The 21,551-nt window shown below is 45.7% G+C and overlaps 1 protein-coding gene across 6 annotated transcripts in view; it reads right to left on the bottom strand.

The window, feature by feature from the left end:
* DHX35 (DEAH-box helicase 35) overlaps positions 1-21,551 on the bottom strand; it is a 67,527-nt gene that overhangs the window by 34,476 nt on the left and 11,500 nt on the right. For 2 of the 6 annotated variants that reach the window (XM_058685595.1, XM_058685596.1), the window contains exons 4-8: positions 15,800-15,877; positions 10,702-10,806; positions 8,284-8,345; positions 7,373-7,442; positions 5,126-5,185 (exon numbers count right to left, since the gene is read on the bottom strand). In XM_058685595.1, the coding sequence (XP_058541578.1) occupies positions 5,126-5,185; positions 7,373-7,442; positions 8,284-8,345; positions 10,702-10,806; positions 15,800-15,877 (375 nt within the window). Of the gene's footprint in view, positions 1-5,125; positions 5,186-7,372; positions 7,443-8,283; positions 8,346-10,701; positions 10,807-13,931; positions 14,035-15,799; positions 15,878-21,551 lie in introns of those variants that run through there. The other 4 variants (XM_058685599.1, XM_058685600.1, XM_058685597.1 and 1 more) reach the window with 4 other exon arrangements.

Below are 21,551 nucleotides of genomic sequence, written 5' to 3'. Positions count from 1 at the left end.
GACTACGTGACCAGAACAAAGCTGCCAGTGACTGAGAGAGAACGAAAGGTCACCGCTGAGTGGCTTTCAGGGAAGGCTTCAGAGAGGCAGCAGCACCCCTGGCTGAGCCTGAACGGATGAGGAAGATGATCACTGGCTGCGAAGGAGATCAGACACCGCCCCCCCCCACGCCCCCAGGATGAGAGCAGAGTGCAGACTAAGGCATAAAGGGGCCCCCGACAGAGGAGAGGGCCCAAGGTCTAGGGCAGGCCAGCCCTGTTCGGAACTAGTCCTCTTGTCTACAAAAGAGACAAACTGCTATCTCCCCTGCAAGGCCGCCACACAGGCCACATAAAGCGTACGTGACTGTAGTCGTGACTTGTACGTGTACGTGACTACGGTCCACAGGTCTGGCCTAAAGTATGTATCATCAGTGAGCGATCGTGTTACCGCTCTGAAAGGGCCAAACGTCATGCCGCACGGGCACTTCACCTGACGCACAAGGCGAGAGCAGTGAGGACAGGCGTGACGTCGTCAGACCTGCCTTCTGGATGCCTGGCTCCGGTGGCCGTTGTGAAGGCGGGCAGGGGCAGGAAGAGGTTGGAGGCCGGCCGACTAACTCAGGAAGCTATCAGAAGAGCTCAGAGAAGGGGCGCCTGGGTGGCGCAGTCGGTTAAGTGTCCGACTTCAGCCAGGTCACGATCTCGCGGTCTGTGAGTTCGAGCCCCGCGTCAGGCTCTGGGCTGATGGCTCGGAGCCTGGAGCCTGTTTCCAATTCTGTGTGTCTCCCTCTCTCTCTGCCCCTTCCCCGTTCATGCTCTGTCTCTCTCTGTCCCAAAAATAAATTAAAAAAAAAAAAAAACGTTGAAAAAAAAAAAAATTTAAAAAAAAAGAAGAGCTCAGAGAAGAGAATGAGGCGTACGCTGGGCAGGGGCCGGGTGAAAGCGAAGCATATGCCAGAGGTAAGACTGACGGGGCCCGGCAGCCGGGGAGTGGAGAGGACGGAATTACTTCTTGGTCGGGGATAACACTCCCTGAAGCAATGCAAGTCTTGAGACCGAACAACTACGATGAGAGAGTACCACAGAGAAGGCAACAGTCACGGGGCTGTGAGTTCAGGTGGCCGGTGACCAGCCAGCTGCGAACAACTCAGCGGGAGCACAGGAACGCGGTCGAGACGGCCACAAGCCCGAAGTGTCGGCTGAACCAGAGGCCGCGGAGGCGGGCAGCCCTGAGGAGGAACGGCAGCCAGCAAAGGAGTCTGAGGGGAAGCCGCAGGGAGGCAGGAGAGAGGGGAGACGGCGGGGATCCAGAAGTAGCAGACTGAGAAGGAAGATTTTAAGAAGGGCTTGGTGGGGGCGCCTGGGTGGCTCAGTGGGTCAAGCGGCTGACTCCTGACTTCGGCTCGGGTCAAGGTCTCACGGTTTGGGAGTTCAAGCCCCGCGTCGGGCTCTGAGCTGATGGCTCTACGCGGACAGTGAGGTGCCTGTTTGGGATTCTCCCTCTCCCACTCTCTCGGCCCCTCCCCTGCTCGTGCTCTCTCTCAAAATAAATCAATAAACATTAGAAAAAAAAAAGGGGGGGGGGACCTGGTGAAGAGAACCGAATGTTACCGAAAAGCCAAGCAGAACAAGGAGGATGGCTACACCTCATTCGGAACATGTGGTGCCGAAGAGAACGGACAAGGACTTGCTCTTTCAGGAAATGAGACTCAGCGTTACTGAGGAGGCACAAGATTTTTAGCCTCAGGATAATTACCTTTCATCTTCATCTGGAAACATAAAACACATACTACATAAGAGTTACATGCTAGAGACCAAATAAATACAGCCTGAGGCCGAATGAAGGAGCGGCGAGAGCGAGGTGAGGAAGGAGTTCAACGCACCAGGAAAAGGAGTGTGTGAGTCAGGTCTCAAAGAGGTGGGCTCGGACCAACACAGACACACGGCCCGGAACATCAAATGACAAAAAAGAGGACGGTCTCTGGAACAGAGTGTAAATGATGAGGACATCTGCTGGGCTGTTTTCCCAGCTCATCACATTCCCCTCCCCGACAGCTGCCCAGACCTGACCCACAGAAGTGGGCTCCCAGCGGCCGTGTCTAACACCACACGCCCACAGCCCTTGGTCAATGCAGATTGGTCCCGAGGGGGTACCTGACCCCAGCTGACCCTCGGTTCCTTCTCTAGGAATCTGGAAAGACAAATCAGTCTTCTGCAAGCAGCTGGACCAGTGACAAAAAACCTCGGCATTGTCAGCAACCAGATTTCCTGCCATGTGGATGGAAGCACATAAAAGAAAAACAATAGCCTGTGATACAATGGTCAATTAATACTTCCTAATTATACCTGGTCATGTTCTAGAATTGCTCGCACAATTAAGCTTCCATTAACAAAGCAGCTAACCCAATCAAGGCCACGATCCGATGGGCCCAATCGTACTCCGCCTGTCTCTGCCCCCCCCCCAGGCCGCGGTCACCGGTGTCTTCGCTGCCAGGCTAGGTGTCCCCAGGCCCTGAAACCAGAGCAGATGGCACCTACCCCTCCAGACAGTGGGGCCTGGAATTAGTCCGTTGCCCACAGAGCCAGGAGCTGAGAAGCCAGGGGAGAGGGTCTGGCACGCCTGGGCCTCCAGGGCAAACGCTGCTGTAGCCACATCCTGCCACCTCGACCCTCACTCTCCCCACTCCCTCACTCCAGTACACTGATTTCTCTCACCCTCTTCCTCTCACGTAGGGACTCCCACCCCACGCCCCACGCGCACCCACTCCCACCCTCCGACGCCCTCAGTCACATAGGACTGACTCCTGCCCACGAGATCCCTGCTCACACACACACAGGCTCCTCCCCGTCGCAGAGGAGAAGTTGAGCAAGGGTGGGTGAAGGAGCGAAGACCCAGCATGACTTGCATCATAAAGCATCCCCAGGCCGCGCCAAGCTTCCTACACTCCACTCCCCCACTTAAAAAACCTACTTCCAGAAAGTCCACCACCTATATCAACTACTATAGGCAGAATGGAAAGAAGCCGTTTTTTTTTAAGTCTCTGGGCCACACAAAAGACAAGGAAAGGATACTGGAAGCAAGAAATTTCCACAACGATTCTAAGAAAACACTGGGACGTCATCATTTTCAAACACAATAAAAACTGTTGGCAATCACTTTTAAAAGAGAAGGGGAGACGAAGGTAAGAGGTCAAACAGAAGCAGATGCTCTGTGCAACGTGGGCACGGAGGCAATGACGGGAGGTGAGGTGGGGCAGAGCCCTCTAACCGGTGTGCCGGCAGGTGCCATACGCTATGGGGTGAGAAGTAATTCAAGAGGGCAACAAAGAGCTTTGACCCAAAAGTTATCAAGAGCCAACCTAAGACAAGAGACGGCCTTGAGAAGGTCCGAGAAATCAGCCAGGCTACACACGCAGACACCCCTCTTAGACACACTGAGTTTTTTCTCTCTCCAAGTTTCTCTGAATCCCTGAAGCCACAGGGAGGCCAGGAGCCAGGGGCCAGGCCCTTTTCACATCTCAGCTGGATGAAAGAACTGGCCTGCTGACTGGTATCTGTCTCCACATCTACTCCTGCCTCTTCTACAGGGCACCCAGGGTGATCTTTCTAGAACTTAAAGTTGATCAAGGCACTGCCCCTCCTCACACTATCCCAGGGCTCCCAATCAGGTATGGGGTGGATCCTTCCTCCTCTGCTTGGCCTATACGACCTTCCATCATCTGACCCCTCCCAACCTCTCCATTTTAATTCCCAGGGCTTCCCATTCTGTCAAAATTCCCTAAACCTATAAGCATCTACTCTGTGCCAGACACTGTTTCAGGTGAAAGGGATAAAATACTAAGACATTCCAAGTCCCAATCTTCGCGGAACTTTTATTTTACTGACAGGAGACACACAATAAACAAACACTTGGCTATGCATACAATGCTGGGTACTAACAAATGCTAAACGGAAGAACCGAGCAGAGTACGATAATGGAGAGCAGCAAGGCGCGGTTTCAGTCAGGGGAGTGAGAAAAGGCCTCTCAGAGAGACTAATACACGGTCAAACCCGGGATGAAGTGAGGGAGTCACGAGAACGTGTGGGAGCACGGTCTAGAGAGAGGGTCCCGCCAGAGTAAAAGCATACTTGGGTTTTTCTGAGGAACAGCAAGATGAGGCCGGGTGTGAGGTGCATAGGAGAGACTGTGGACGGAGAGGAAGTCAAAGAGGTGACAAGAGAGGGGACTGGGGGCAGATCGTACCCCACAGGCCCTGGAGGCAAGGGAAGACTCCCACCTCCACTTGCCTCACAGCCCCTTGGACACATGGCATCATGCCCCCGTGGTTCTATGCTTGCTTAGAATGCCCTTCCCCACCCCTGCCATTCTGGCAGACTTCTGCGCATCTTTTGAACCCAAATGGGATGTCTGACTTCTGTGAAAGCTTCTGGACGTCCTCCAGCCAGCTAGACTTAAGCAGCCCTCGCTTTAGCCGTCTCAGCACCTTGACATACTGATCTGTAAACATCTATTTATGTGTCAGCTTCCCAAGAAGTTCAGGGAGGGTATCGATCACCCGTAGCCAGCACTGTGCTTAGCACAGTATGTTAGTATATGTTTATACTTACTTTATTAGTATATATTTATACTTATATTTATTTATATATTTACATACAGGAAGTGATCAAAATTATCTAAGTTGAACTGCTGTTAGAACTAAAACATTACTTGGTAAGAGAGAAAAATAACGTAAGCTGAGCTATCAAAGTAGTAACATGGAAATTATTATACATACAGGGAAAACTTCAACTGCACATGCAAAAAAAATCTAAACATAAATGCCACAGTCATAAATAAATCCAAGAAATATAACCTCATACCGAGAAAAGTAACAAAGAAACTGCCTGCGTGGGGAGAAACACAGTATGTAGAGAAACAAGACAAGTAGGTAATTATGAACTCACTTGATTACAGGCTAATTTCCACCCACAAGCTAAAAAGGAGTATCCTCTGATCAAACGGAATCTAGGACATCGGATGGCCCCACAGGGAAGGTAGGCCATTCCGCCAGAGATCAGCTCTCGTTACAGGTAACTTCCCGTGGACACGTCCAACAATCCCAGTGCTTACAGGGGACAGCGGGGGGTGGGGGAAATGCTTGTACCTCTGCATCCAGAGTGGCTGAAGCCACAATCAATCGAAGATCCCCTCGCTTTCTCTGAATCTAAAAAAGAAGGCATTAAGAAACAATGATACAGTGCAATATCTAGTCCCTGAAATTTACTTCAGAATAATTCAGTGCGTCTATTTTTGGGGGACCTGGGGAGAGCTTACAGTTATAAGTTGGTATTAGAGTGACAGGTAAAAAGGTGGCTCAATATACTATGCTAACTGTGTAAGTAGTAAAATTTTCCAAAATAAAAAGCTAAAAAAAATGTCTATAGAAAGCATAAAGGAGCTTTAAGAACTGAATTTGAATTTACCAAAGGTAAAACCATTTTTTCCTGATACTTGGGTCTCTGGATAGCCAGACAGTATACACAGTTAAAGCATAAAAAAATTCATTAAAAGCAAACAAACAATAAACATTAACACCAAGACAGAAATATGGACGAAAGATCTTAAGGTATTCAGAGAAAGAAAAGGTCAACAGGCAGAGAAGCAACGATCATATAAACTGTAGCAAAACTATACAGTAACAATGACATTTCTTTCATCTACCACACTGGCAAAAATCTATTTAAGGCTAATTACTCAGGAATGGCAAAGATGCAGTGACATGAGCCTCTTGTTATACTGTTCCCAAGAGGATACAAGCAGGTGGGATAATCCCTCATAAGTATCAGAAGTATAAATCTCTGGCCGAAGAATAAAATAACAAAAATAACAGGAACAATGGCAACTAACAGAACTAACGCAAACTAAGTCACGCGCTATTCCAGGGTCCCTGCGTACAGCCGTGTGGCCTATGTGCTGCACAAAGATGCCTGACTGAGGCGGGTAGGGGCATCTGAAGTCCAGACCACCCTCCCCTCACCTAACTGTGGACAGACTCTTAGTGTGGGCATCTTTTTCTAATTTGCACAAAGGTGGGACCTCACAGTCTATTTGTGACTCTGTGCCGGGTACCGTCCTACAAATTGTACACGATCTTACTTGAGCCTCACAATAAATTATGATACAGAGCAGCTCTGTCCCAGAGAGCTCTCTCCAGTGACAGAGAGGTTCCGTCCAGTGCAGTAGCCCCTGGCCACGCATGCTTATAGAGCTCTTGAAATTTAGTCGATGTGACAGAGGAACCGCGTTTAAATTTTTAATTCTATTTCCACTAATTGAAATCCGACTAGCCACGGGTGGCTAGTGGCCATATGGGAAAGTGTACTAGCACAGATGTAGACGTCTACTATCCCCATTTGAGAGATACGTAAACCCAGCAGAGTCAGAATTTGAACCCAGGCGGTCTGACCCGGAGTCCATGCTTTTAATCACCCTGTTCTACCACCTACCTCTCTCTAGACTCCTGCGATTAGGACTGCGTCCAAAGAAAACAATCGGAAAGTACGGGGAAGGGAGGCGAGGTAAAACTGAGACAAGACTGGCAATGAGTTGTAATAGGGGAATCCGGACGATGGCCACAGAGGGGTCATTAAGCCCCTCTCTTTACTCCGTGGTATACCTGAAACCTTCTACAGCAAAAAGTTAAAAAAAGAAAAGAAACAAATGCAACAGATTTCATTACAAAGGTGCTCACTGAAGTATTATTGAAAATACTTCAGGGGCGCCTGGGTGGCTCAGTCGGTTAAGCGTCCGACTTCGGCTCAGGTCACGATCTCGCGGTCCGTGAGTTCGAGCCCCGCGTCGGGCTCTGCGCTGATGGCTCGGAGCCTGGAGCCTGCTTCTGATTCTGTGTCTCCCTCTCTCTCTGCCCCTCCCCCGTTCGTGCTCTGTCTCTCTCTGTCCCCAAAATAAATAAACGTTAAAAAAAAAAAAATTAAAAAAAAAGAAAATACTTCAAATCTGGAAGCCATTCAAATGCCTAACAGTAAGGCAAGAGAGAGACATGTGATTATATAGCCGTTATTAAAAATAATGTCTTCGGGGACTATTTAATGACACAGAGAAGTGATCTTGATGTAATATTAAGAGAGATGTGCGAGATACAAGTTAGCACATACAATCCAATGCCTCTTATGCCAACACAGATTCAGGTACACACAGATACACACAAGAATAGAAAGAACCGTATCAACATTCTACCAGTAATTTTCTCTGAGTGAGCAGAAGTATGGATCATTTGAATGTCTTTCCTTCATATTTTACTGGATTTCCCAAATTGCTACAATTACTTTCCTAACCAAGCAATAAAACAAAACAGAAACAGAAAAACAAAAGTCTGGCGGCGAAATCACACCTTTTTCAGCAAGCCAATGGCAATGTCTGTGTACAAGGTCCTCTCGTGGGCTTCATCCAGCATGATGGCACTAAGGATCAAAAGGAAGACCTCAGTGAGCATCAAACAAACCACCTGCATGATCCCACCCAGACCATCAAAGGGACTTCTGGGTATCTAGTCCCCATGCAATCACCTTGTATCGAAAGGAGAGCTAAGTAACTCGTCTTTGTCAAGGAGACGACTATTCAGCTAACAAGAATGGTGACACTGACATATCTTGGTGAAGAACGGTGCATATTTTTTGCTATCTTTAAAGAGTTTTATAACCCACATTGGATTCTCATAGGACCTAATACCTGACTTTTAAATCACAATATAACACATAACCCCACAAAGCACATAGAATTAAGAGTAAGGCCCCACTACCCGAAGACTGTTAGGCTGCAGATAACAGCACAGAGACATGCAAGCACAGATGGGTCACATGTATACACGGGTGTCAAATGCGACATCCTTCCCCAACATACCCCAGAGCCTGTGTAGGACAACGTTGGTATGTTAATGAGTAATGGACAAAGACACGCAGAGTGTAAGTAATTATTTGGACTCTGCATATAATATCCAACAAACATCGCCCATTTCTGTGCTGGCATCCACAGTCACCATCAAGCCGGGGATATAACAGAGGCCAAGATAAGTATGACGAGTCAACAGATTATTCAAATAATGACAGGACTTTTAAAGTGCCCATTTTTTACTGTCAGTAAACTCTGAGAAAGCGTCAAAGGTCAAAACAGCCCAGGTAAGGAGGGAAAGCTTTGGGCCAACTGAAGGCAGTTGCAAATCCCAGCTACTGACACAACTGCTTCTCAATCTACTTGTGTGCCTTTCAAACTTCAGGGAAGTTATCATAGGAAAAACACATTTACCTATATTTTGTTAACAACGGATCAACCATCATTTCCCTGACCAACATTCCATCAGTCAGAAACTAAAAAACAGAGACACAAAGTTTTAGAAATAATTCATTTACGCTGTACGTTCATGATTTTTTTTCAAAGCTCAAGTGTAACCAAATGCATACAGCCTCTTTGCCAGTATGCGTACAAGGTAATTCCCACAGAGGACTGAGGAAATGCCCCGACATTTCTGTTATCAAGCCATGGAACTGTTCGCAAACAAGACTTCAATCACGGGGTCCGCGGCTGGGGCCTGCAAATCTTCCAGCAGAATCCCACCCGCATTTACTATCTGACATCGGCTCAACCCTGCTTCCTCCGGGCCTGCACTCCTGGTACTGTGGATGAATGGCCGTGAAGACAAACCCTGTCTGCGCAAAGAAAGGCCATGAATCTGAGGCCATCGTTCTTAAGATGTTCCAGGGGCCCCTGGGTGGCTCAGTCGGTTGAGCGTCCGACTTCGGCTCGGGTCATGATCTCACGGTTCCTGAGTTTGAGCCCCGCGTCGGGCTCTGTGCGGACAGCTCGGAGCCCGGAGCCTGCTTCGGATTCTGTGTCTCCCTCTCTCTGTCCCTCCCCAGCTTGCACTCTGTCTCTCCCTCTCTCAAAAATAAATAAACATTAAAAAATTTTTTTAAAAAATGTTCCAACTCAGACTTGCAGCTCTGAGGTTGCTAACTTGGGCTTCGTCTGCTATCATCTTAGGGAGGCTGGATAGGGCGGTGGTTAAGAAAGGCTGTGGTGTCCGTGGGCTGGGAGCCCGGATCCTCTTCCCGCCTCTCACGAGCTGTGTGAACCTTGGGCAAGTTACCTACCCTCTCTGAGCCTGACTCCTCATTTGTAAAACGGGGATGATAAAGGCATGTACCTCGGAGGGTTACTGTGGTATAATTAAGAGAGACAGTACACGTAAAGTGTTCAGCACGGGACCTGGCACACGGTGTTCAAGAATATCAGCTATTATTATTTAGGATTAATGAATGTTTATAAAATGCTTCAAAAACATGCAGTAGTAACTACGTTATTAATGTCGTCTAAAATAACTCAGTACTTTAACCAGGCTAACCATCTCCCTCGCATGCTGCAGCTTAGTGTTTCTACTTTTTGTTTCGTGTTTAAGAACAGGATGCGCTTCCATCCTGAGCCTGGTACCAGCTGCCACAAATACGCAGAGCAGTGAGGAGGAGGACCCACCACCGACGACAGGCACCAGGTAGGAGCAGAGCACCTTAAAAATGATGGCCAGGGGCGCCTGGGTGGCGCAGTCGGTTAAGCGTCCGACTTCAGCCAGGTCACGATCTCGCGGTCCGTGAGTTCGAGCCCCGCGTCAGGCTCTGGGCTGATGGCTCGGAGCCTGGAGCCTGTTTCCGATTCTGTGTCTCCCTCTCTCTCTGCCCCTCCCCCGTTCATGCTCTGTCTCTCTCTGTCCCAAAAATAAATAAAAAACGTTGAAAAAAAAAAATTAAAAAAAAAAAAAATGATGGCCAAATGGAATACGGAAGCTTCTCGTGAAAGACTCAGAAACGACCGTTTTAACAATTTGCTAAATTACCTACTTTCAATATATTTGATGGTACAGAAGAATGTTCCCTTGACCTAGCAAAATCTCAAAGGTAACAAAATACAGAAATGTAGAAAATAAGATCCCTATTTTTATAAATCACCACCTTGTTTGGTTCCTCTGATTCTTTTCAACTTTCCTCTGCTGCAAATTGAGAGGTCATGGAGATTCTCAGAACCAATTTCCATTTCATCAGGGCATTTTCATTGTTCTGCAGTAATGTCTGATGAGAACGACTCCAGCACTGCCCTGAGGAGCAGACGCCCCGGTGACTGTATACTGATGGTGACTGATTACCACGGATACTGATCGTTTCAACAGTAGCAACTAGTCAAAGAACACACAAGTAAAATCTGTCATCCTGTAAAAATGGCAAAGTTCTAACTTTGGGAATTCCATGCTTATCAACTGATACTGCCTTGTCCCTGTTGTTAAGTCTTTCGCAGGCAAGTTTCTTTGTTTTGACAGCTGTGTGAATTGGTGGAAAAACAATAAAACACACGGAAGAAAGGACAGCCTCGAGTCCTGGTTCCATCACCAACGGGCATAGACCTCAGACAAGCCATTCAACCTCCTGGGCCCTCAACCTCTTCATCTGTCGAACCAAGGGCTTAACCTTCCTTCCAAGGTCCCTTCTGGGCTATGATTCAAGGACTCTCTGGGAGAGCGCCATACCTCCCACGGACTCATCTCCCTGAGGGCAGGGTGATTTCATACACTTTCTGCCATGGCATCAAGGTCCCCGTCAGCAGTGAGGCTGCACGTTCGTAATTTCCCCCCAATAATCTTCTTGGTTCACAGCACGAAAAGCAGTGTGAGCACTTCACCTTAATTCTCGTGGCCAGTGGGTCGGTGCAGTCATCAAAGCGGATGCAGTAGCCCACCTCGTGGCCCAGCAGCGCGCCCCTTTCCTCAGCTACTCTCCCTGCAACCTTTGGGAAGAAAGATCATGCTGAAAACAGAGACGCAGAAATTACTGCACAGAGCACATCCTGTGGAAAATCTAAAGGTCCCTTATTTTTTGAATAGTATGTGAACACCATGGAGAATGAGAAGAAAAGGGGCAGGTCATTAGAGAGCAAGCATGTGATTTATTCTACACCCGACTTGAGGCAGCTTATAATTAACTACCGTGTAACAATAAGCCGCACAATGGAATCACATAAAGATGTTACGGACCAAAGAAATGGCAGATAAAATTCAAAAGATCAAAGCCAATGAGAGAATCTTAAAACATGGATGTGCCAAAATGATTTCAGTTGAGCCACATATTCGGCTCGGCATTTCCTGGCGGCCGAAGCAAAAAGTTGAAGAAGTGACAAGATTACACCCCAGTAAAGCTTTCTTTAGCACACGGACTAAGGACAAATTTTCACATCTTCACGCCTCGAAATAAAGTACCTTCCACTGGACCATGAAGGCAGGAGAACAGGAATGATCCCATTCAACACTGGGCCAAGTTCATTTTCCCTTTGGAGGCAAAGCAATGACGTTTCCAGAGGCAGATAACCTAAAACAATTTGCAACAGTGCCCCAGCTACCAAAAAAGCAGTAAAAGGGGAAACAAAAAAGAACGTAGGTTAAAAGATGACAAAAAGGAACAGGGTGGATAAGCAGGTGAGAAGGTTAATGAAGGATCCAAGTTACCTTAATAAAGTAAGAGTAGAAAACAAGACACATAACAATATATTAGAAAGACCACAATCTATAGATTTCTTCTTCACTTACCAACATATGACAAATGAGAGGTGAACACAGGAAAGAGAAGACAAAACCCAACGGCAAGAACTCCCACCACCCCTCGAAGGCAAAGGCTGTCAACTTATTAATGGAGAATATTTGAAATAATAGATAAATATCAAAGTGGGAGAGCAATAAAAAGAAAATAAAGAGTTTAATGTTCACCATATAAACTACCTAACTGAAAAGAACCACAGGCAAACGGTAGTAGAGAGGCTTCCCGGGGACCTGGCACACCGCCCCCCACGCGAGGCAGGCAGCCGGGCGCCCGCTCCCACAGGTGAGGCGACCTCTCCACGGAGTCTCCGAGTCCTGGGTTGGGGACGTGGGCCGGCACAGGAGCTGTCTGCAGGCAGGGCTTCCTGCCAGTGCCGCTGGGCTGCGGCGGCCCCAGGGGCAGGAGCCCGGAGCCTCCCTGCACTCAGCCCTCGGGCCAAGCCTTATTACTTCATGATTCGGGCGCATCTGCTATCCAAGATATTTTATTTTCAAACTTTTTATTTTAGTCTTTCATGTACGATCACATCACTGGACATTGAAAAGGCTTTCTGACAGGTTTTTACCTCTACTATTTAAGTTTCACTCCCAATGACTGCATCAACCGGACTGGGTAAATACTATATTTTTGACACAGGCAAACAAACACAGGGAAAAGGAAACAAAAAGGAGAACCCAGTCACCGAGCACTAACCACCGGCCCGTGCTGTGCTCCAAGTTTCCAAAAACTGTATCTCGCTAAATACGCGCACGGCTCACGAGGTGGGCGAGGTACCCTTGTTTTCCCAGAGGAAGAAACTGAAGTAAGACAGGGTTAGGGCTTGTCCTGAATCACAGGTCAAGGCAGGGCCTGGTCTTGAAGGCGAACCCAGACCCTAGCAGTCCAACGGATATCCTCATTAGGCGGACTGCCTCTCACGGAGATCGAGCAAAGGCTTGCGCGATCTGTTCTCAGGCTCGGAGATGGTTTTCAGAGTTTAGTCTGCACACAAAGTACTTTTTGAGATGTAGCATTCCCAACTTCACAGCTCTATTAATACTACCCCGTTGATTTCTACACTCTTTGCCCTTTCAAGAGAAGGCATGGGGCTTCGTGGAAATTACCCATAGCTACAAATTTGGAGCAAAACGCGGAGTGATTAAGAGCTGGGAGTCCGAACTACATACAGGAAAAACTGCTCTAATTCCTAAGTAACTGAGTCATCTTTCAGTGACATAGAAGGTTACTAAGTCTAGTGGTTTCCCAACTGTTATCTCTGTTTTTACTTACACAGGCTCAGAAAAAATGTTTATCAATAATTTCTGCCTTGAAGACAATTAGAAAATGGACTTTAGGGAAAAAAAAGATGACACAATAATTAAAACTCAGTACAGAGCACAAGTAACTCAAGGCAACAGGATTAGTTTCTTGTCCAGGTAAAGATGACAAAATAGAGGCATTCCTCTGAAGAGCTCATTTAAAACAATAAAAGAAAGAAAACATATTATCAGCCACAACCTGTATCTCCGATGAAAGGAGGAAAGAGCCACAAGGCCAGACAACAAACTGGGAAGCACAGCTGCCAGATGCCCTGAGAAAGGCTCCAAGGTCAACCATGGCCAACTACGGGGCTTTCTTAATGTGGCGCCACGGCCCTAACGGTCAGGACGGACAATCCTTATTTTAGGAAGACAAGAAACAGCAGCGTGTTCGGGTCCAGAAGACCCAGGACATGTCTCAGTGGAAATCCATTTTGATAGCAAACAATCACAAGGGGGAGAGGACTGAAGGAGAGGCATGCAGTCAGGCAGCAAGTATCGAATCCTAAGTCAGAGAGCGCAAAGAATTTTGTCATGAGCCTTGACAGACCTCTGCAATCACTACGGCCTGCGCCTCGAGCTCCGCAGCCCCACCTTGGCCCAGCAAAGGAGGAGAAGAGATGTGGGGGGAGGCCGTGCGTTATCAGGCCCAACGGAGCCTCAACATTCTGCAGCCGTCGGTGGCCCATTGCAAGGATGAGCACTTATCATCAAAGTACTAACGCCAGCCCGCCGCAGCGAAGCCGACCAGGAAGGAAAGAAAGGCAGGAACACAAGCAAAAAAGCAATTAAAAAGAAATTTTAAAAGTCTTTTCCATGGTTCAATCCTAGGTTCCAGCACACACGAAAAAGGGACTTTCCCAAGAAACAAGCAGGATTAAGGTCTTAAATGGGCAAGTCACAAGTCAGTCTGTGGAGGTCCCCAAATCTCACAGCTTCCATAGGACAGACCCCTGAGAGGCTTTTCTCAGATTTGAGAACAATTCCCCAAATGTATACAATGCTACAAACAACCACTTACAAAATTAAAGAAACTTTTCCTCAGTGGCAATAATAAAAAGCAAATGTGAATCGACTGTTCCAGGGAAACACGAAAATGTTGCTCTACTCCCTCTGTAAAAAAAAGAATAGGAAATCACTGTCGTGTGAAGAGGCGATCCATGGCAAGGCAGTCAACAACTGCCGGCCAAAAGGATTTATGGAAATGTGTCAGGCAGTTAATAATAACACTGTGTTATTTTTCTGGATTTTTTAAAAAAAATTTGTAATATTATCACCTTTAAAATTTGTAATGTATTGTAATATCTCCTCCCATTTTAGACATTTATTTTGAGGGAGAAAGAGAGAGAGAGAGAGAGAGACAGGGTGTGTGCACATGCAGGGGAGGGGAGAGAGAGAATCCCAATGCAGGGCTCAAACTCGTGAACCATGAGATCATCACCTGAGCTGAAATCAAGAGTCAGACAACTGGGCTACCCAGGCGCCCCTCACTTCTCTTTTAAAGCAAAACAAATAACAAAACAAAACAAAATGAAAAAAACCTTCAAAGAAGTGATTATGAGACCCAAGTAGAGATATAAAGGAACCCAAACAGAATACATTTGACTAAAAACAATCACAAACATTGCAGACAGCCTTGGAGAAATCTTACAAAAGAAACCGCAAAAGAGCAGATGATTCCAGAGATGGTGATAAACACTAAAAGTAAACGAAGGATATCTAATATCACTGAACTGATGCCCTTACACAAAAGAAAACATACATGGAACAGAAGTTTGCCAACATCTAACAGAAGAAAACCTGAGATTTGAACCTGAAGGCGGAAAGTTCTTCCATATTTAAGAAAAAATGAGACAGAACAATCAGCATCGAGATGTATCCTGGCACAAAAACAAGCTTACAAGCAGGGAAAGTGAGCCAGGAGGGCAGCGGAGAGAACCCACTGGAACTCAGGCATCTACACAGTGATCCTCCAGGCCAAGGGCAGTGCACAGTGTCTGCACAGTTCCTAGGGAAAGAGAGTGTGAACCAAGAATTTCGTAACAAAGACCACAATCAAACGTTCTCAGGCACAGAAAATTCAGCCAATGAAGAAATAAGGCAAAATGAACCATTTGAGGTTAGCAAAACCATGGAAGAGAACTGGCGATGAACACTGGCTCTATTTAAACTAGAATTAAAGTTCATCAGCTGTGGGAGTGATTGGTGATTACAGGAAAAGAACATGTATTTATAACCCTTGAAATTAAAAATCCTAGCGCTGCATCTATAACAAACGGAGGGAGAAAATATACAGAGAGTAAGTGTGCATTTGTTCGTCTGTCACAGGAAACTACCGAACGTGGTTTCAAAAACAAGTAACATCGTCAAGCTCTTTGGAACCTTCTTTCTTAGTTTTTAAGCTCTCGTACATTTTCCTGTGGCGAACACCCATCTCTCCCGCGTTCAGCACCGACTCCTGCTTCACTCCAGTTTCCCCTTTTGTTAAATCCAACAAAGGCAAATGCACAGCCGGGACCCCATGTTTGCAGAACTACTCCCGTCCATCCAACCGATTCATCTTTATGTGAACATAAAAGCAGAGCTGGGAATGATGCTCACAAATGTTCAAAAGGTTTTCACTGGGCGATGAGATTTTCGTTTTTTCATTATTTTTTGTTTGTCGTGATTTCCTCTGTACTTTATTACTACTTTAAAAATTCGTCAAGCTCATACAAGCACCAACTTTGCAAAAATAAGCAGGTCACAGCTCTTTTTAAACTGAAGAATTAAAATACTTAAGGAGCCACTTCGTATTCACTTGGAGCTCTCAGGAAACAAGAAAACAAGATAAGCCACTGAAAACAGAAGATGCAGATGGAGTTTTTGCAACATGGAGAAGAGACTCACTGTGACAGCTGCCACTCTTCGGGGCTGGGTCACTCCCACGACTCTTCCTTCGGCCGTCCAGCCAGCTTCTGCAAGGTACTGCAGAAAAAAGCACACCTAAGTTTGCACGCGACACCACTCCTCCAGAACCCACTTCCCCCAAGGTAACCTCGTCTTGTGTCAAAATCGCTGACAAGGGGCGCCTGGGTGGCGCAGTCGGTTAAGCGTCCGACTTCAGCCAGGTCACGATCTCGCGGTCCGTGGGTTCGAGCCCCGCGTCGGGCTCTGGGCTGACGGCTCGGAGCCTGGAGCCTGTTTCCGATTCTGCGTCTCCCTCTCTCTCTGCCCCTCCCCCGTTCATGCTCTGTCTCTCTCTGTCCCAAAAATAAATTTAAAAAAAAGTTGAAAAAAAAAAATTAAAAAAAAAAAAATCGCTGACAAAGTTAGTAACAGAGGGTTCTTATCCCAGCAGACATTTTGGAAATTATTTCGCAAATGAGGGACCGGAGGCTTGGAAATGTTAGGTAATTTGCCTGCGTTCACATCAGAGCTAATAATCAGAAGAACCAAGGCACGTGGTCAACATTCTGACGCTCTGGTCTTACTAATTTCCAGGTGCCAGTGCTGCCTGGAGGAATAAACAGCTATCCGTGGGTCACACAGAACGCTGCTGAATCCACAGAACAAAGAATTTTAAAGTACACGCTGAGCCAACTCAATGTAAATATCAACCATACAAAACATCTTAGTCAGATTAAATAAAAATAACTGGGTTTTGTCCGTGTACGTACGCCATTACATCAGTACACAAAAAATTTGATTATGTGTATTTATCTGATTTATTTACATATTTATTTGCTTTATGTATTCATTTGTTATATATTTTATCGTTTACATTTTTAAAGCCTAAAGTGGATAGCAGTGGTTATCAGTTATATATTTTTATAACATCGACATTGTTTCACCAGGAGTACATATTCTACAGGAGGAAAAAAAGAACAAAAATGCCACTACATAAAAACGTACCTGCTCACTCGTTCAAAAGAAATAAGGGAAGGAACTAGAGAGAATGCCGGTCTACAAAGGATGGGCAGGAAAAAGGGAGAAATAGAAACAGGGCAGCAGGGGAGGAAGAGGGAGTGACAATGTTCTGAGTAGATGATTTTGTGGAGCTCTGACTCTTAGAGCCAGTCATGTTTCACGTGCTCTTCAAGTACCCAAAAAATAAACAAACTGACCGAGATGTAAGTGAAGAGAAATCAGAAGGAAATACAAACACTAACACATGGCCCTTTCTGTAGTACAAATGAATGACGTGATCACAACGAAGCCAGTGGAAAAGACCTGACCTAAGTAACTGGAGAACAATGTCTGGACTGGATGCTGTAAAGCCAAAGACAAAGAGAATTGTGATCCAGTTAGTAAATGTTAGTAAATAAGCAAATGGGCATATGGGTTAGCAATTCTAAAAGTGCTTTATGTTTATACTAGAATCTAACACATAAGTTAACATACTGTAAACAATGAGGTCTGAGTTTCTCCCTGTTGGAGAAAAGTTACAAATCAAGAAAGGCTAAAATGAGCCCTGTGGTGTGGGACTGGAATCAGAAGTATCGGCATAAGTTCAAGGTTTTTAATACGTATACAGATTGACATAGATATACAGATGCTCTTATATGTGGGGATTGGTAGTCACATAAAGATTTCCTAAATCTACCCACTGAAGACTCATAGCAACGTCACCTCAGTAGCAATGGGCACCTTAGCACCCAAATCTTGATTTCTAAACACCATTCTCCAATAAAGGAACCAGGGCTCCTTGCAGAGTGTTGGATTCCAGGTCTAGTGCAGGGAAAACCTTAGACAAGCCTGGAACATCCTATGGTACTAGAAGGTAAGGAAAGGTTCAAAAAAAAAGGACGGAGGCTTTTAGAAAGAACACAGGGCCTAAGTAAAGGAGCTCCTGATGATCAAACGAACAAACTAAAAAGGATAGCACTGGATTTTAACCCACAGAACAAAATATAGATCCATGAATCCACATTGATGTACATAAATAATTGAATAAATAAATAAATGAGCGAGAAAAGACAGTTCTTCCTTACAGAAGATTCCATTTAATGAAGGGAAAAAAAAGAGAAAAGAGAAAAGTATTAAGCAAACACCTGAGTAACTGCTGCAGACAAGATCCACTGAGGGAGGGGCACCTGGGTGGCCCAGTCAGTTAAACGTCTGATTTCAGTTCAGGTCACGCATGGTCCTGCAGTTCGTGAGTTCGAGCCCTGCATCGGGCTCCTCGCACTGACAGTGTGGAGCTTGCTTGGTATTCTCTCTCTCTCGCCCCCTCTCTCTCTGCCCCTCTCCTGCTTGTGCGCTCTCTCTCTCTCTCTCTCTCTCTCAAAATAAATAAATTAATTAAAAGAAAAAAACAAAAGATCCACTGAGGGATGCTAACGTTAGGAGGCAAATCCTGAAGGGAAGGGGAGTATCTGCAGTCTAAAAATATCTCCCCCCAGCATATTTACCAACTACAAAGGGAAAGACAGTAACTTTATAGGCAAACCCTGGCACCTTAACCAAGATGAACCTCACCAGTGATCACACATTAGCATCTCAAACCCCGTGATAGGACGCACTGAGAAGGATACAGCAATTCTGTGGTATTCTTTCCCAAAATGCATCAATGCATCAGCCCATTCTAATCATGGGAAAACATCATGCAAATCCAAACTGAGAGGGATTCCAGAAAATAAATGCTCAGTACTCTTCAAAAACGTCAAGGTCACGAAAGATGAGAAAGACAGACTCCAGGCTAGGACACCGTGCCAGCCTAGAGAAGACTAGGCAGAAATAACAACTAACTACAACATGGGGTCCCGGATCTTGGAACTGGAAAAGGACACTGGTGAGAAAACTGAAGAGACTGGGTACGATCTCCAGCCCAGCTGTTGCACCATACCAACAGTGATGTCCCGCTTTTGATTACTGTTACTAGGGGAGGTGGGGTGAGGGGTTTAAGGGAATTCTGCATTGTTTTTGCAACTTTTCCGTTCGTCCAAAATTAGCTGGAAAAAACAGTTTAAAAAAAAAATGACTAAGGAACAACATGTTTTAGATAATGTAGGTTTTTTGCTATAAAAACTGTCAAGTTTCTCTCTCTTCTATTAAACATTACATACATACACAAGACACTACCAACCACACCAAACAACACAAACGCAAAACCAGAGCCACAAGAAACAATAGCTACGGGGCGCCTGGGTGGCTCGGTCCATGGAGCATCTGACTCTTGATTTTGGCTCAGGTCATGATCCCAGAGTCATGGGATCAAGTCCTGCGTCGGGCTTCTCACTGGGTGTGAAGCCTGCTTGAGATTTTCCTTCCCTCCCTCCCCCCACGCCTTTCTATCTCTCTCTCTCTCTCTCTCTCTCTCCCTCTCTCTCTCTCTCTCTCTCCCCCTCTGCCATTCTCCCCTGCATGCTCTCTCTAAAATAAAGAAAAAAAAAAAAACTTAAGAAAAAAAATGAAATAATAGCCAAGAGTCAAGGACTACACTATTAAGCGCCAGAACCGTGCTGAGCACCTTGCACACACAAGCGCATTTAATCCTCGCAACAAATCCTATAAGGAAGGTTAACAGCATCATCAACAATTTAGAGATAAGCAAGCAAAGAGATCACATAACTTGTCCCAGGACAGATTAAAAATCTAAGCACTGGAATTTAAGCTCTGCAAACCACAGCCCTGTCACAAAACTGGGACACAATTCTCCCATCCAAAATAAAACATACATAACTGTAGTCAATCTCTTAATAACAGTGGTAAGCGAAAGAAAAAGAATTCCCATAATAACAAACAACCTGTCCACGAAGCCAGTCTCCTCAATACACCTGTGATTCAGACTTCTGCATGCTAATGACCACTGACAGATGGAAATGTATAGCTGCTGGAAAGCAGGTATAGTGTTGCTATCAAAAGGCAGTGTTATGTCACGCTGAGTTCCATCTCCGCTCTTTTTAAGGGTCACCAAATCCGGTCCTCTTGTTAAGGAGTGGGATTAGGAAGCACTCCATCAAAAACAGCACTAATAAAAATTGTAGTAAGGAAGCTTGTTTGCATAATCCATTGTTTTGACAGAGCTCTGGGAAAAAATATCATCTGGGTTCTACATATAGTTTGTGAAATTTCAAAACTGGTGTTTGGTGCTTCAGCATGCAGTACTTTTCCAAGGAAAGATATTATATAAATCCAGCAAGACGGTTTGTTAAGAAAACCTGCTCCATATTCTTGCCATGACCTTCAGCTCCTCACTCAGCCTGTCCAATTTTCCTAGGCCATAATAAGAAGTTGTGGTAATCTCGGAGAAGAGAAACTCCGTGGTGAGGAAAGGGAGATGATCCGTCCACACGAGGGGTAGCAGATATGCGGACCAATAATATAATCATCTATCACAATGACCTAGCCAATTTCACCAGCAAAGCTTAGGAGACTCACGCTTTACCATTTATTCTTTTGTGCTTTTCTCAACTGTGTACCAGAAGAATGCATTAAAAAAACACAGTGCCTGTAAGAAAATACAGTTCCTTAAAAGTAATTAAATTCAAATGTACGTGCCCTTGGATCCATTACCTCCATAACTCCTCTATTTATTCTGTAAGTATACCCATATGCGTACAAAATGATACATATGAAAATTGACTCACTTCATCACTGCGATAATACAAAACTGGAAACAACCCAAATGCCTCTCAACGGGGAACTGGTAAAATAAATTATGGAGAATCTATGCAACTGAAAAATGACACATTAAGTGGAAAAAAGGACCAGGTATATTAAAGCATGGATACGTGCCACCATTTGGGCTTTAAAAAGAGGTACACGCACACTTTTCTGTAAACGCAATAAGAAAATCTCTATCTGCGAAACTAACATCCGTTGTATCTGTATAAAGGAGATGAGGATCAGAAGATAGGGCAAAAGAGAAATCCTTTCTTTTGATGTTCTTCCATGCCTTTGAATTTTAAACGATGTGAACCTATTAAATATTCCTCCAAAATTAAAAAGATGAAAATAAAGTAAATGTTAAAATAAACCTTAAAATTTAAAACGAATTACCTTCATTCGCTGCCACACTGCCCAGGCTGGATCCTCAGACCCCGCTCTCTGGCCTCCAGGCCACTCTTTCCCTGGACTCGCTGCTCAGCAGGCCCTCTCCGTTACCTGGCAGCTAAACCTTGCTGGGGGAAATGACCAGATCGTTGTGCTGTACAGTACTATGGATCCAAATATCTGCCACCCACCTGATAGGAGGATTATATATACCGCCAACCTACTGCTATCGGGCCTGGCCGTGAAACTTGCTTTCTCCAAGGCAACGTGAGGAGTGCCACAACCAGTCACGAGTCCTGACACCTGAGCCATCTCACAATTCCGCCATCTACTCCCAAGGCCCGGACAAGAACTGGGCCAGCATCCTAGGTCCCACTGACCATGTGGAGCAGCCATCTTGGGTCATCAACCCGAGACCACACGGCGTAAAGAAGAAATACACCTTTGTGTTCTTAAGCCACCGAGATTTTCAGGTTCTTTGTTAACATAACACAGTTATGTTGAGGTGACTAAATAAGCATACAGACTGATTCCAAAACAAACAGACCACCTCAACTCACGTGGCCCATCTTTCACCCTTGCTCCCTCCTCCACATCACCGCTAATGTCCTCATCTGTAACACGAAGGTAATAATAACAGTACCTGCCTTGCAGGGTCGCTGGG

The sequence above is a fragment of the Neofelis nebulosa genome, chromosome 9 (genome assembly GCF_028018385.1).
Source record: "Neofelis nebulosa isolate mNeoNeb1 chromosome 9, mNeoNeb1.pri, whole genome shotgun sequence".
Lineage (NCBI taxonomy): Eukaryota > Metazoa > Chordata > Mammalia > Carnivora > Felidae > Neofelis > Neofelis nebulosa.
The sequence above is the reverse complement of the archived record's forward strand: the minus strand, read 5'-3'. Positions and strand labels throughout refer to the sequence as shown.